The sequence below is a fragment of the Akebia trifoliata genome, chromosome 8 (assembly GCF_017979445.1).
Source record: "Akebia trifoliata isolate Shusen 1 chromosome 8, ASM1797944v1, whole genome shotgun sequence".
NCBI lineage: Eukaryota > Viridiplantae > Streptophyta > Magnoliopsida > Ranunculales > Lardizabalaceae > Akebia > Akebia trifoliata.
Window position 1 is genome coordinate 3,525,062 of NC_141382.1, and position 13,853 is coordinate 3,538,914.

A 13,853-nucleotide genomic window follows, 5' to 3' on the forward strand; every position below is an offset into this window, starting at 1 on the left:
ACAAGAGAAATCTAAATTTAGTCTTTGTTCGGGGAGGTGTTTATAATTTATAAAACTTTTAAGTGAGAAAAATAGCACGTGGTTTATTAGCATCTCAATTCTATCTACGCCGTTAAATCTATCGTGATCCAACGACCACGATATTTTGTATGGATGTTGGTCTCAGATTTTGTTCACTGATCCCTTCCCTATATATATATATATATATATTTGCATTGTTGCTTTCTTATTGTAATATTGGTACAACTATTTTTTATCTTCATATCATTATCACACCCAATAAGACTTCTTATGTTGTGTTTATTTTCATGACGAGTTGTTTTTACTTTATGAAATTGATGTCGATGAAACGAGCAATTATTTAATAGATTTTGAATCACTACAAAATCTATCATTTTATAATGAAATATTCTTACATCAGGCACAAATTAATATGATCACTTTATGTGATCAAATTACAATTCAACTAAAAAATGCATGATTGTTTACTGTTTGAGTATTATATTGTTGGAATATAAATTTTCAAGTATGATTCAATTAGAAAATAATACTTTTTGGGTGTTTGATTTCTTAAAAATTAAAATGAAATACGTGGATGATTTCATTATATATAACATATTATATTTTTTGATTAATAATTTATTAGAATTATAAAAGGATAATATTGTTAAAATGACTATATTTTTAAATTTTATTTATAACGAAATTTTTTTAAAAATAATAAACAAATAATTTTTTTATAATATAAGATTTCAAATTTAAGATTTCAAAAAACATAAACTAGAGACTTAAGACTTCCGAAGTGTTACCAAACTTACCCAAGACTCGCCACATGTAAGGAGTTAATGGGGGTAAAATCGTCCAGTCGTGATTCGGGCGAGTCAAACCGGACCAGCAGATCGTCAACCCATTGCTGACAAGTACCAACCGGTCCCCCTCTCAATGAACTATTGAGTGTAATCATCTTGTTGTCCTCTACGATTCGAAAAAATCATCGAAAAACCCAAAATTCTTCAATGACATCTGCTTGATCGAAGCAGAGATCTCGAAGCTCTGGAAAACAATGGCGATTCTCTACGCAGTAGTCGCGAGAGGAACCGTACTTCTTGCAGAGTTCAGCGCCGTATCTGGCAACATAGGCGCTGTGTCTCGAAGGATCTTGGAAAAATTGCCATCCGAAGCTGATTCAAGGCTTTGTTTCTCACAAGATCGGTATATATTTCATATACTCAGATCCGATGGACTCACCTTCCTTTGCATGGCCAACGATACCTTCGGAAGTTAGTATTTTTTTCTTTCAATTTTGTTCTTAAATATGTTACTTTGGTTTGATTTTTTATTTTATTTATTTCCTTTAGATTCATATTATTTGTAATTAAGAGAAATTCAATTTGTTGAAGATGGACTTATTACTTAATTGATGTAGAATGAAAGGCAGATTTGGAATCGTTTGATCGATTTATGAATTACGATTCAATTTCGAATTGTTAGGGTTTGATCGTAGGTTTTGTTAGGATATCTGGGGTTTTAGGGATAGTTTCATTATTTAGGGTTCTAATAAAAAGGTGGAAACGAGAGTTCTTAGTTCAATACTGGAAATATTTGACCTATCAGAAAGAAAGAAAAAAACTGGAAATATTTGAACCTAACAGTAGGATGGAGTGGAGTAATTCTTCAGTTATGCTCAGTTGAGGGGATGAAATAGAAGCAATTCTTGGGACTATATTGGTAAAAAATGCTGAAAGAGTTGCTTAGGTGACTACAAAATAATTCTCGTTGTCAGAGTTGCTTTTAGAATTTCAATTCATAGAAGGCTGTAGGAGAAGCACATAAAACTTTTGGGAAGAACATCAAATCAAGCATTTTCCTATTCTTTCTCTGGGATTTTGTGTGTGTGTGTGTTCTCTAGGTTCTAGACCCCAAATTGTCAAAGTTGCATTTATGTTGTGGTTTGACCTGTTCACATCTGGTGTAAGTTTTTTACTATTACCAAACTAATATCATTTTTCCCTTATTGCCTGAACTAGTTGAGCTTTTTAAAGTGTAATCGGTAACTGGGGTGATGTCTCGACACATTTATAAATCAGTTAAGGAAATTTTGCTGATCGTGAAGTGGAGTCCGAGGAGCATTTTTTGATTGTATGAATTGTATCATGGTTCCTTAATTTATCCTTCAAATTTTTTTGGGGACCTTTTTGTCCTCATCTCCACTATTAATTTTGGAAATTATTGGTTTGATAGTGCTGCCTCTACAAACATGTTGTAGGGATTTTTGTTTCACTTGGAAAATTTCCTGTGTATTGTCCTTGCATTCCTCGTGTGCAATATCGGAGAAAATGTATTTATTTTCTAAAGGATATAGTTTTGTGCTTTTCCTAAAGGATATAAGCTTATGAAAAGATTGTTTGTTATCAATTATAGGCCAATCCTTAACAACATATTAACATATTGAGTATAGCACAAATGAATTTGTTGAGGTTGATGGTTGGAAAGATTAAAAAGGTTAAAATTAGAAATGAGTGCATATGTGAACATGTAGGAGCAAGCCCGATAAACCAAGGGAAAGTTGATTGAAATGTTCCAGTTGTGTGCAACGAAGACTGCTAACAACCCTAATTATAAGGAATATGCAAGCGAAAGTCGATTGAGGCTGTGAGGGTAGATATGAAGATATTTGAAGTAACGGAAGACATTTCTTTAGATTGGATGGGGACATGATTCTTTAATGAGTGAGAACTTCATTTGATACAGAAATTGAACTAAGTAGAAAAAAATATTAACATCTATCAAGGAGTCTCAACTAAGACAAATCATCATAGCAACATCTTTAGAATTAAAGAAAAATTAACCTCATCGTTAAATTCTGACAACTGGCCTCTGGGTGTCCATGGATCCTCAAACTAAGGTGGTTATGATCATCCTATCGGGATCACCTTTGGTCTAGCAAATGTTGTAGATGGAACCATAAGTTGGACACCTTGGATGGATGAGAACATTCTTATTACTAATTAGAGACAAAACAGAACCAAGTCCTAAGATAAATAGCTGAATAACCTAGCATAGAAAACAAGTGTGGGGAAAAGAGAAAAGAAGAGTATCATCTATTTCTATCTATAATAAATTATGACATTCACATTGTCTATGGATAAATTTTGAATATAAAGAACAAACCATTACAATAGAAAAGAGCATAATGGGTATAGTAAAAAATGTCAATTCATTAAGTTTTTTTTTTGGTTGACAAACCTAGAATTATAAATATCAACTCTAAAAATTTAAGAACACCTATAAAATCAAAACCCCCCTATAAAACTAGAAACCTAACTAAAAAATAATTAGGTCTTTGGTTTAAAACTAGGGTTTCAATCCCTTTTCATACAAAGAGAAATGTTCTTAAACTTGATGGTAGCCATTAATACAGTTCATAGCTCTCTCTAACATGTGGCAAGAGAAAGAGAATATGCCCATTGCTGAGAGAAAGAATTAGTTATTCTCACCCAATGTACTTTTTTGTTTCTCTTTCATGGGGTGTAATTAGTAAAAGTTGTGGTAGCAATAAAAAATCTGCATCCCCCCACAACACCTTAACTCCTCATTTACATATGCTCCAACAATGGGTTCTTAGAAGTGAATGGGAGGCCTTCCTAAGAAGATGGTTGAGGCCAAAAAGAACATTTTGTATCTATTAGTTTACATACTCATTTCATTCACTCTAATCCTATTGGTTGCTACTGTCATTGTTGAGAGAGCATTTTTTGCGATGCATAGGATAAAGAAAATTGATTGCGTAATTGAATGGGGGATGACCAGATGAATGATTGTTTGATAACATACCTGTAGCTGATCCAGAGTTGGAAGCCAATGGACCTTCGCTCAAATATAGAATCTTGTTCCTTTCGCCATTTGTTGGGGTCTTTGGCAGGAAAGGAATAGTATTGTCTTCAATGTGAAAGAGTTGTCATTCCAGAATGTGGTTATCACCTTTTTGGGTTTCATTTTTTGGTGGTGTAATCAATAGTGAATTTAGAGGGTGGTCTTTGTTCGAGGATTTCCCCTTTTAGATGGGATTTAGTTTGTAACGGGAGGTGGTAATCTTGTTGTTTGTATTTCCCCTTGAGGCTATCTCGTCATCTTTTAATAAAGTCTTAATTTATCCACAAAAAAAAAAAAAAAAAACCTTGAGAAAGATAATTTTAATAGTATAGACAATGGGGCAATCATGCAACGCTTTCAAAAAGTGAAAACCTGTCATGGAAAATTTTAATTATTTAGTGAAAGTGATTAAGTGAGAAATGATTTTTTTGGATAATTTTTTTTGTATATCTTTTATTTGTTGGGGTCTTTAATTCCCATCTCAATGGTGTACCTTAATTATAAAAAGGAATTAATATTATTTTCTCTTCTTTTTGTTGGTCTTTCTGGAAAAAGTGTTGTAGAGCAAGTACTAACATTATCAATAGACTATAGCTCCCCCTCCCCTCTCTCCAATCTTTGGCTTTTCCCCTGGGTTCTCTATGTCTATTACTTCATGTCTATGTCAGAAAGTGACACACATGCATGCTGTTCAGGGGCGGATTTACAGTGGGGGCACTTGCCCTCACAAGAATTTTCAAAGTCTATGGATTAATAAGCAATTGCGACAAATATTAGCTGCGGATAAACAAATCTGCCACTATTGCCCCCACAAAAAAATTCTACTTAGTTTTCCCCACAATTTTTTTTTTTTTCCACTTTTAGTTGCCCCCACAATTTTTTTTCTACTCTTGGTTGCCCCCACATGGGCAAAATCCTGGCTCTGCTCCTGATGCCGTTGTTACATAAATTAAAAGTACAGTATATGAGACTAGCCTATGTGTGTTCTAAAAAAATAGAGGATATTCATTCATAGAATGTTCTTGTATTTGTTGTTATTTCTTAATACTTTCAGCAAGATTAATGTTTTTTAGCTCCTCGTTGATTGATATTTCATTATGAAGAATTTTCTTCTCAATATTTTAGGTTTTATTATTTTGTTATACTTTTATTTAATCGCTTGACACATGATTGAATTCTACCATTCATCTTCTCTTCTTGCTTTCCATGATCTTATGTTAGTGCTTTAATCCAGGAAGAATTCCTTTCTCTTACTTGGAGGATGTTCACATGAGATTCATGAAGAACTATGGTAGAGTTGCTCACTCTGCACCAGCTTATGCAATGAATGATGAGTTTTCAAGGGTTTTACATCAGCAAATGGAATTCTTCTCTAGTAATCCCAGTGCAGATACTCTCAATCGTGTAAGGGGCGAAGTTGGTGAGGCAAGTATCTTTTTTATGCTCAATTTTTTTTATTATTATTTCCTACCTATCAATTTTTTTTTCAATTTCCTAATTTTTCTTCTTTCCATAAATGAGGATATTAGAACTCCAAAATTTTAAGGAGTTTTTGTCATCACTTGAAACCTTTCTTAAAATTCTAATATGCCCTGATTTTGGCATCTTTTAGGTTGAAATATTCCAATTATTGTTTGATATATATATATGATCTCCCTTCCTCAGTTCTATGCTAGTCTAGATGAAATTTAAGGCTTGCCTCTTACTATGGAAAGTTAATCATCAAAGAGAAAAAAAAACCTTTATTGTCGAGCGTTGGGGTGGTTTGCCTTTCTCTTCTATGTATAGGTATTAAAATTTTATTACTTTTTGTCAATAAATTCTTAGTAGTGTGGGATTTGTTGTCTAATAGGCTATGGTCATGTGCTTAATAAGTGCTTTGCTTTCTTATTGCAAAATACTCAAGAAGTTACCGAATTTAAAATATGCAAAGCTATTGTAAGAATCTGAACAGAAATTGTAGGAATACCTAAGAGACATTAGTTAAGATTGTTGGGAAAGAAATTCCCCAAAGAGACCAGTTCTATTCATTAGGCTCAATCATCCATGGAGATGGAGAGATTGGTGAGTATTGACCCATAGCATTAGCACTAGGGGTAGCGTGATAAGCTGGCCAAGACCAACTCCAGTGAAAGCATTACTCAGTTTCCTCTGATTCAACGGTTATCGAGGAAGTTCTTAAAGAATTTAGAGAAAACTAAAGCTCTGTGGACCACATCACTAGTGAAAAATTCGTTTTTGGTAGAACGGATAAGCGAATAGTGCATTTTAAAGGTGGTCACATCTTCCACATGTTTTAGCTTTGCCCAATTTCTCTAAACCACCTTTTGGGAGTTGGAATAGGAGATGAGTGCTGCAAGAGGGGCTAATCTCAGCCTATAAAGTAAAATAAATTGCTTGGGAATGTTTATGTGAAATAAATGGCGACTCTTGCTTATGTAGGTATTTTATAAAATTTTGAAATTAGGACCACCAAAGCTTGGAGTACTTCATGGTGAAACGGCTTTCTTTCCTTCAACACAAATGGTTGGCCTTCCCCCCCACACCCCCCCAATTCTATTTTCCAATGGTTGGCAGTGTTAGTTGTTTATTGCGACAAGATTATGCAAAAGGAGGACGCAGAATCTGTTGACTGATGTACCTATCAACATAAAAATGATAAGAGCTTACAAATAATCGGTTGGCTTGATGCCGCCGATGTTCTCTCTAAATTCCATGCACACATATTTCTCCTTTATCACGTATTACCCTTTCTAGATTACGTGATGCTGCCACTTTAGAAGCACTTCATCAGTTCCCACATGGGTTGATGATTAATCAAGATCCCTTGATTTACCCAAAATGGCAGGCATTAATTAAAAATAAGTGATGATACCCAGGTACTGAAATATTAGTTGGGGTGGTCACTTGAGATATTAAGGTGAATGGTCCTCTATTTGGATTTGAAGTGGAAGGGGGTAATAATGAAAATTCTGCTTGGTTCTTCTGAAGAGAATTTGAACTTTTTGAAACTTATCAAGGAGTTTTCCTAGTATTCTATTGGTGATGCTTGGAGAAAGATGTCAAGCATATATGGCTGAATGCATAGTCCACGATAGAATTAAAAAAGATTTTATTGGCTTGCATTGCCAGGCTTTTTCAACTACTACCCTTTTCAGAGTGTATTCAAACAGATTTGGATTTTTTTTTTTTTTTGGGGGGGGGTTGTTGCCTATATCTCAAGGCAACAGCTCAATATGAGTAGTAGTGGATCATCTGATCCTTACTGCCCAACGAGAAGTGGATCAAAAATTGTATGATTCATTAATTCCTGTCTAATACTTATGCCACAGCACAAGTGACAAAGACATTTTATAGTTTGTAGACATCGGTGATTCTTCAGTTGCAATCCTCTGCATCAACCATCTTGTGGACTGTCCATGACCATCTCATTTATGGTTAACTTCTATTGAGAGCCTGAAATCCAAGTTTGATATAGCTTCTTTTCATTTTGCCTTCTGTTATATGAATTGGATGGCTGACTTCTTAGCTAGTTTTTCATCTTCGTAGGGTAGCTGATTATTTTTTTACTTTGTACATAAGGATGGAGATATTGAGGATGATGTTTCCCATAGAATTAAAGCCGGATGGTTAAAGTGGAGGTGCACTTCTGGGGTGCTATGTGACTGATACATACCGATCAAATGAACGGAAAAAAATTCACAAGATGGGTAGTAAAACCAGCTGCGCTTCATGGAACTGTATGTTGGGCAGTCAAGAAACATCATGTTTATAAATTGAACATGGTAAAGATAAGGATGTTGATATGGATGGGTGGAATGTCTAGGAAAGGTAAAATTAGAAATGTAACACATCCGAGAACAGTAGGAGTAGCTCCAAAAGATTCTGTGGTAAGAGAAAATTGATTCAGATGGTTTAGGCATGCTCTACAAAGACTGATTGCAACCTCAATGAGGAACAATATTTGTTTGGCAGACCCCCAAACCTTTGGGATAAGGCTTCGAGGTTGGTGATAGTTTTCTTAGCAAATTTTCCAACTTTATTGTGGTAGATGCTTATTGCTGTACACGGGTGGAGCCAAGGGGCGGCGAGAGATGGCAGTTCCCCCCCCCTCTCAACTTTGGGATAGTTTAAACACTTCCTCTACAAATTGTCATTGTTTGAGATACCTCCATATTTTCAAATTGATTGCCCCCTCCCTTTGACTGTGACCGTGTTTCCAACTTTATTGTTGTAGATGCTTAGGTGATTTAGAATTTTTTTTGAGGGATACCTATTTTTGTGCCACCCATGTTTGAAAAACACTTCCCTTACTTAGTAAGGAAAGTTTTCTGACAACACCACTTTGTGATTAGACATCGTTTATATTTTGATTAATATTTCATATAACCATGTTCTTCCAAATTGATGACATGCCCCCTGTGACATTGTCATTCTTGTCTGGACTAACAAAAATAACCTAAATACCCTCATTTTCAACCTCTAATAAAAAATATTTAAGTTTTCTTCCTAAACGACTACCTTCAATCATTTTAACTAATATGATATCTTAATTTTAATCTATTTAATCTCATCTTCAATCCATCACTTTGAATCTCGTCTTAATCCGTTTTCTATTACAAATGTCATCATCTTTCACTTCAAAAGTCCTATTGTATTCTTTAGATTTAAGGGTTAATTAATCTTAAGGTTGAAGATTAGCGTAAAAGTTTTACCCAAGAAATTGAAGATGAGAGTAATGAGGTCATTTTGGATTAATCTATTACAGATGATCGAGGTTAAAGGGTACATGCAGGTGTTTTGGTGAATAATTGAGATACCCCATGTTTTTAAACCAATGACATTGTCACCCTTGATTTAGGTCTTCTCTTAGAGACTATTGAGAAATGACCTAAATACCATTTTTTTCCTTTAACTTCTAATAAAATAAAACCCTTGAATTTGTTCTCCAACTCCAGTCATATTCAAGCACTTAGCCCTGATTTTTCTCTCCAAAACCAGTCATATAAAAGTACTTCAACCTTACCCGCTAAGTATAGTTTGCCCCCCCTAGAAGAAAATCCTGGCTCCGCCCCTGGCTGTACATATAAACCCTTGTAGATATATTTTATACATACTAATATAGCTGGTTGGGGTCTGTGTAACCCAAGCTTCCCCTCAGGAAAAAAGAAAAGAGAGGTGGTCTTTACTGGGGCATCTGGTTTTTTTTTGCCTACAAGGAACTTAGCTGTAAATGGGAATGGTGTAGCATCCGTAACCAGATGGCAAACCAAGAGAGTTGGTGTTTGAAGGCTTACTAACATTGTGTTTTGCAACACCAACCCAAGCAGTGGTATAGTGGCTTTCTTCGGCCAAATGGTGGTACGAGTGTATGACACCTTCTTCCACAAGTTCTCTAAGATGACACCTTATATGGGGACAATCATATCCTCCTATCGATGACTATGTTCGGGGAATTAAGGAGGTTCAGCATGCCAAAGAAGCTTTGCAGTATCAAGGTCAACACGTTGAGTTGCACACGAAAATTTTGAGTTCAGTTCGAGCAAGGATGACGGTGCAAGCAGACATGATTGATCAGAATATTGTTTCAAAGTCTTAAGATAATTTGTACCTACAGCCTTATAGTGAACCTTTAGTTCTGATTCGAGGTTATGCGGAACTTGCCTCATGCTTCCATGGACCTTTTTGGGTCCACCCAAATATTGGGCCAGTTGCATGCTATCTTGATTTGCTGTCACGACAGCGAAGGTGCTTCTGGTGTTCCATATGGTAGCTTCTCAAACCAGATGGTTAGTAGACTTCCAATTTTTTTTTTTCTTTTTTTTTAAGTTTCTATAATTATCTCGGGTGAGATTCTTTAGTATTTTAGGTCCATATCTAGTTGGTAACTGTTATGTTCTCGTGTTTCTTGACGAATTTAGAAGTTAATGAGAAGTTCTCATTGTCATATCACGAGGTCCGACTTTCCTTGAAACAGATCACTTCTCTTTTCCCCATTTTATGTGTGTTTTTTGGCAGACAATTTTCATTAGACTCATGACCTCCTTTTCAAAAAATCTGAAAATATTGCATCTCATGGACGCTCTGACCTTTCGTTGGTTAAGTTGCAGCACAATTGATATTTGCAGGATATTGGAGACATCCGGGCGTTAAATTTCTTATATTGGTTTTAATATCCCATGTTTCTTTTATACTGATAACAACTTGATATTCAGATTCGTACAATCATGGTTGAGAACGTTGACAAGATACTGGAGAGAGGTGATAGGATTGACCTTCTGGTGGACAAAACTGCAACAATGCAAGACAGTGCCTTTCACTTCAAGAAGCAATCTAGAAGACTTCGCCGAGCTCTTTGGATGAAAAATGCTAAGCTCTTGTGAGTACCTCCACTTCTAGGGCTCAAGATAATAATGGCCAAAATTGGTTATGTTTCCTTTCTTACGCACTATGCATGTGGTACATCTCAAGGTAACCCTAGTTGTTCTAATCATCAAATAAGTCAATCTTTTCACTTGAACTTTTGGCTCAATGGTACAAAAGTAATCCATTTATTTGATGTTTAGGATTATTTAATGAATCTTAATTTTCGGTTATTGCCAATTAAAAAAGAGGTTGCCTAGTGATTCAATTAGCTAGACACCCAATGCATGCATGCACCAAGGATGGATGTGAAAGCATGAAACTTTATTCTGCATCATGGTTGTCAAATACCATTTCTGGTTAGTTTTTTTCCTTTTACCTTTCTTTTGGCCACATGTGGGCTGAAGATCTAGATAATTTAGTTGCTAAAGAACAGCTCCCAATTTGAAGATTGGTCTGTTGGTCACGTTAAACTGTTTGTGAACCTCAAACTCTCAAGTCCCTTAATAATTGCTCATGTTTCTTATTGTCTCTTGGAATTTGAAAGCTTACATTTTTCCTGTTCATCACAGGGCTATGTTGACATGCTTAATAGTTTTGTTACTGTATATAATCATCGCTGCTTGTTGTGGGGGCATCACTCTTCCTTCATGCCGATCTTGAGATTTGAAGTTCTATTGAGGTACGCAGTATCTTAGTTTCAGAATGCCAAAAACCTCTTTAATAGATAGGAGGGCCCACCTGTTTCATGATTCAGATTTCCTTGGTGTGATTGCAAATAGAAACATCTATTATGTTTGCAAGGGCTTCAGAATTAATAGCACCGATCTTTTATCTTGGGGAGCTTTGACAAATTTCTCTACGAGTACTGTAGCTTGAGAATTCTGAGTTTTTCCTTGATACAGATCTGTAAATTCCAGGATAATCTGTGTTGTAAGTAATCTATTATAAATTATCAAATCTTAGTTTTTAACTATGATTTATGTTGATTGTTTTTTATCTTCATCTGCTTAAATAAGCTCTGTGTATCTTTGGATTATTATTCATTATTTATTGTCATTCATGTGCTTTTGTTGTGTAGGATATATTCCTTGTTTTCCCTTTTGATTTGGATCCTTATTATTCCTGCCAAGGGTTCCTCTCCTTTCTTTATATTTGTGAAATTTAGGGTCCTTACAAAAGAAAATGCTGCAACCTAACTAATTGATCTGGACATCGGGCCACCCGATTGCAATGTACATCTACACCTTATCTCAAATAATGTGATCGACAATAGAATCTTATTTCACCATTCAACTTTACATATCTTTTGTGGAAGCACAGACCATCGATGATCATCTTCTATGCCTTATCTCAAATAAATTTCCCCACTAAATTTTAAAACTTACATATGATTGCTCGAGAAAAAGATTTTATTGGGAAAAAAATGCAAATGATTGCATATTTTCATGGAATTTTTTTTTTTTATATATTTTTTTAAATCTCTGTAATCGCACAAACCTCAGCTAACTTGGCTACGATGGTCAAACTTGTGGAGTGGTGTTCCTGTATCTTAGGTTCAAACCCTCTGTTATTTGACCCATAACGTTATTGCACTTATCTCCCCTTTCATAGACTGTATTAAAGTTCATATGTTATTTTATTAGTTTACCCTCTCATTTTTTTAATTAAAAAATAATTAAATTTTAAAATCATAAAAATCTCCCAATCTAAGCATTCATATTATTATGTGGGAACCCATTTTTTTCATAGGGATATTTTTGTTTCTAAAAAATGAATAATATTTTGAAAAGAGTAAAATAGTCTTTATAAAACATCTTTTTAGCTATTTGGTAAGCCCAAGGGGGCTAAGTGAGCCCCTTAGATAGCTCTAAGGGAGGTAAGTGCAACTGTCAAAACGATAGGGAGTCAACATAGAATTATTGCAAACCTCATGGGGTGAAAGTTTAATTTATCCATATATTTTTTTACTCCACTTAGAGCAATTCCATCAGGATTGCAAAATTCTGATTTTTATAGATAACGCCCTCAAAGCAAGCTCCAATCGGGTTTCATTTTGAAGTTTTGGGGCTCCAAATCACTATTCACGATTCTATATTTAGAGCCCCAGAGATTTTTGAAGTCCTGGGCTACATCATCGTTCATCCTTTATTTAAATACTAATGGTGTTTAGAGGCATCAAAGTACGGCTCCTAAAAAGTTAGAAATGGATTTATGTGTCAAAATTGGAACCTACTGGTTGGGATAGGACTTCTAAAGATTAGATTTGAATTTTTGTAGGTAAAGCCCACCAACAATTTATAGAATTTTCAAAATTGAATTTGGACAAATTTAACCTTTAAATAAATCAATTAAATTTTTTTAAGTTGAGACATAATTGAAAAGTTAAATTATCTTTAAGTTTATAAATACAAGAACCTCCCTCATTTAAAGGGGGATCTATATTACTTTCTCTTAAAATACAAAAGTTCTCCATCTGGAGTAGAAGAAGTTCTCAAACCCTCCTCCAGAGACAAAGAAAAACTTTTCAAGAGACTCGGACTTCAATTAAAAAGAAGATCAAGCCTAACTCCTTTATCCGAAAGTCAATAAATTTTTATTAACCAATAAAGCGTGAAATCTGGAGAGAAAAAAATTAATAGAAATCCTAAAAAAATCAAGTATAAACAAAATCACCGTCAAAATAACCTTCTCAGTCAATCACATGTAAAGTTTGGAGAGAAGAAAGTCACACATGTCATCTTTATTTTTGTATTTAACTGTTAATCAGAGGAAAACATTGAAATTTGTACTCCCATTTTTATCAAAATTAATAAAATCATGTGTGATCTTACTTCATGAATGTTAATGTAGATCTCTAAACTTTATTGTTGACAACATCCTTTTTAAAAAATAAATGTTATCTACTCTTATTTTTTTCATGTAATATATTTTAAATATCACGTGTGTCCTTTTTATTTTAATTAGATTGTAAAATAAGTAAAAGTGGGGTGCCAATAACAACTCTTTTTTTTTTTTTTTTTTCTTCTTCTCATTTTTATACATGAGTGAATAGTATTTTAAAGTCTTGAATGGTGATGTGTGATGTGAAGCCAAGATGGTTAGAGTTCAAAAGTGGCGTGGGGCTTCAAAATGAAGAAGATGCCAGTGTTGGGGTTGTTATTAAAGTTGGTATAATAAGCCATTTGGTTGTGAACAAATAGAGCCACCCTATCAAATTAATGACATACCCTTCAACTCAATTTTCTTCCACTAGTTCATCAAATTAGTAAAAGATGAATTCTATTGGCACCCCAACTTTTACTTATCATGCTTCAATTACATAAATTATTTACTACTTCCCAACTTAAAAAAATCAACACACCCCATTTAAAATAAAAATTAAATAAAAAAACCCATGGATTGCCACTATCGACAATAATTTATCAAAAATAATAAGTTGACATCAACAACGATTATCTACTCCGATAACACATGCCATTTAAAATAAAAATTAAATAAAAAAAATCGGGGATTACCACTGTCGACAATAATTCATCAAAAATAATAAGTTGACATAAAAAACGATTATCTACTCCGATCTATTGATGTTGATCTTGTACTCTTTGCTCATTGAT

At 34.4% G+C, this 13,853-nt stretch overlaps 1 protein-coding gene across 1 annotated transcript; it reads left to right on the plus strand.

Moving 5' to 3' along the window:
• Positions 1 to 939: 939 nt before the first annotated feature.
• VAMP714 (vesicle-associated membrane protein 714) lies at positions 940 to 11,212 on the plus strand. The gene is made up of 4 exons (XM_086450658.1): positions 940 to 1,280; positions 5,108 to 5,298; positions 10,089 to 10,252; positions 10,809 to 11,212. Exons 1-4 carry the CDS (start codon positions 1,064 to 1,066, stop codon positions 10,897 to 10,899), a joined length of 663 nt encoding a protein of 220 aa, XP_086306784.1. The 5' UTR covers positions 940 to 1,063; the 3' UTR covers positions 10,900 to 11,212.
• Positions 11,213 to 13,853: the final 2,641 nt, after the last annotated feature.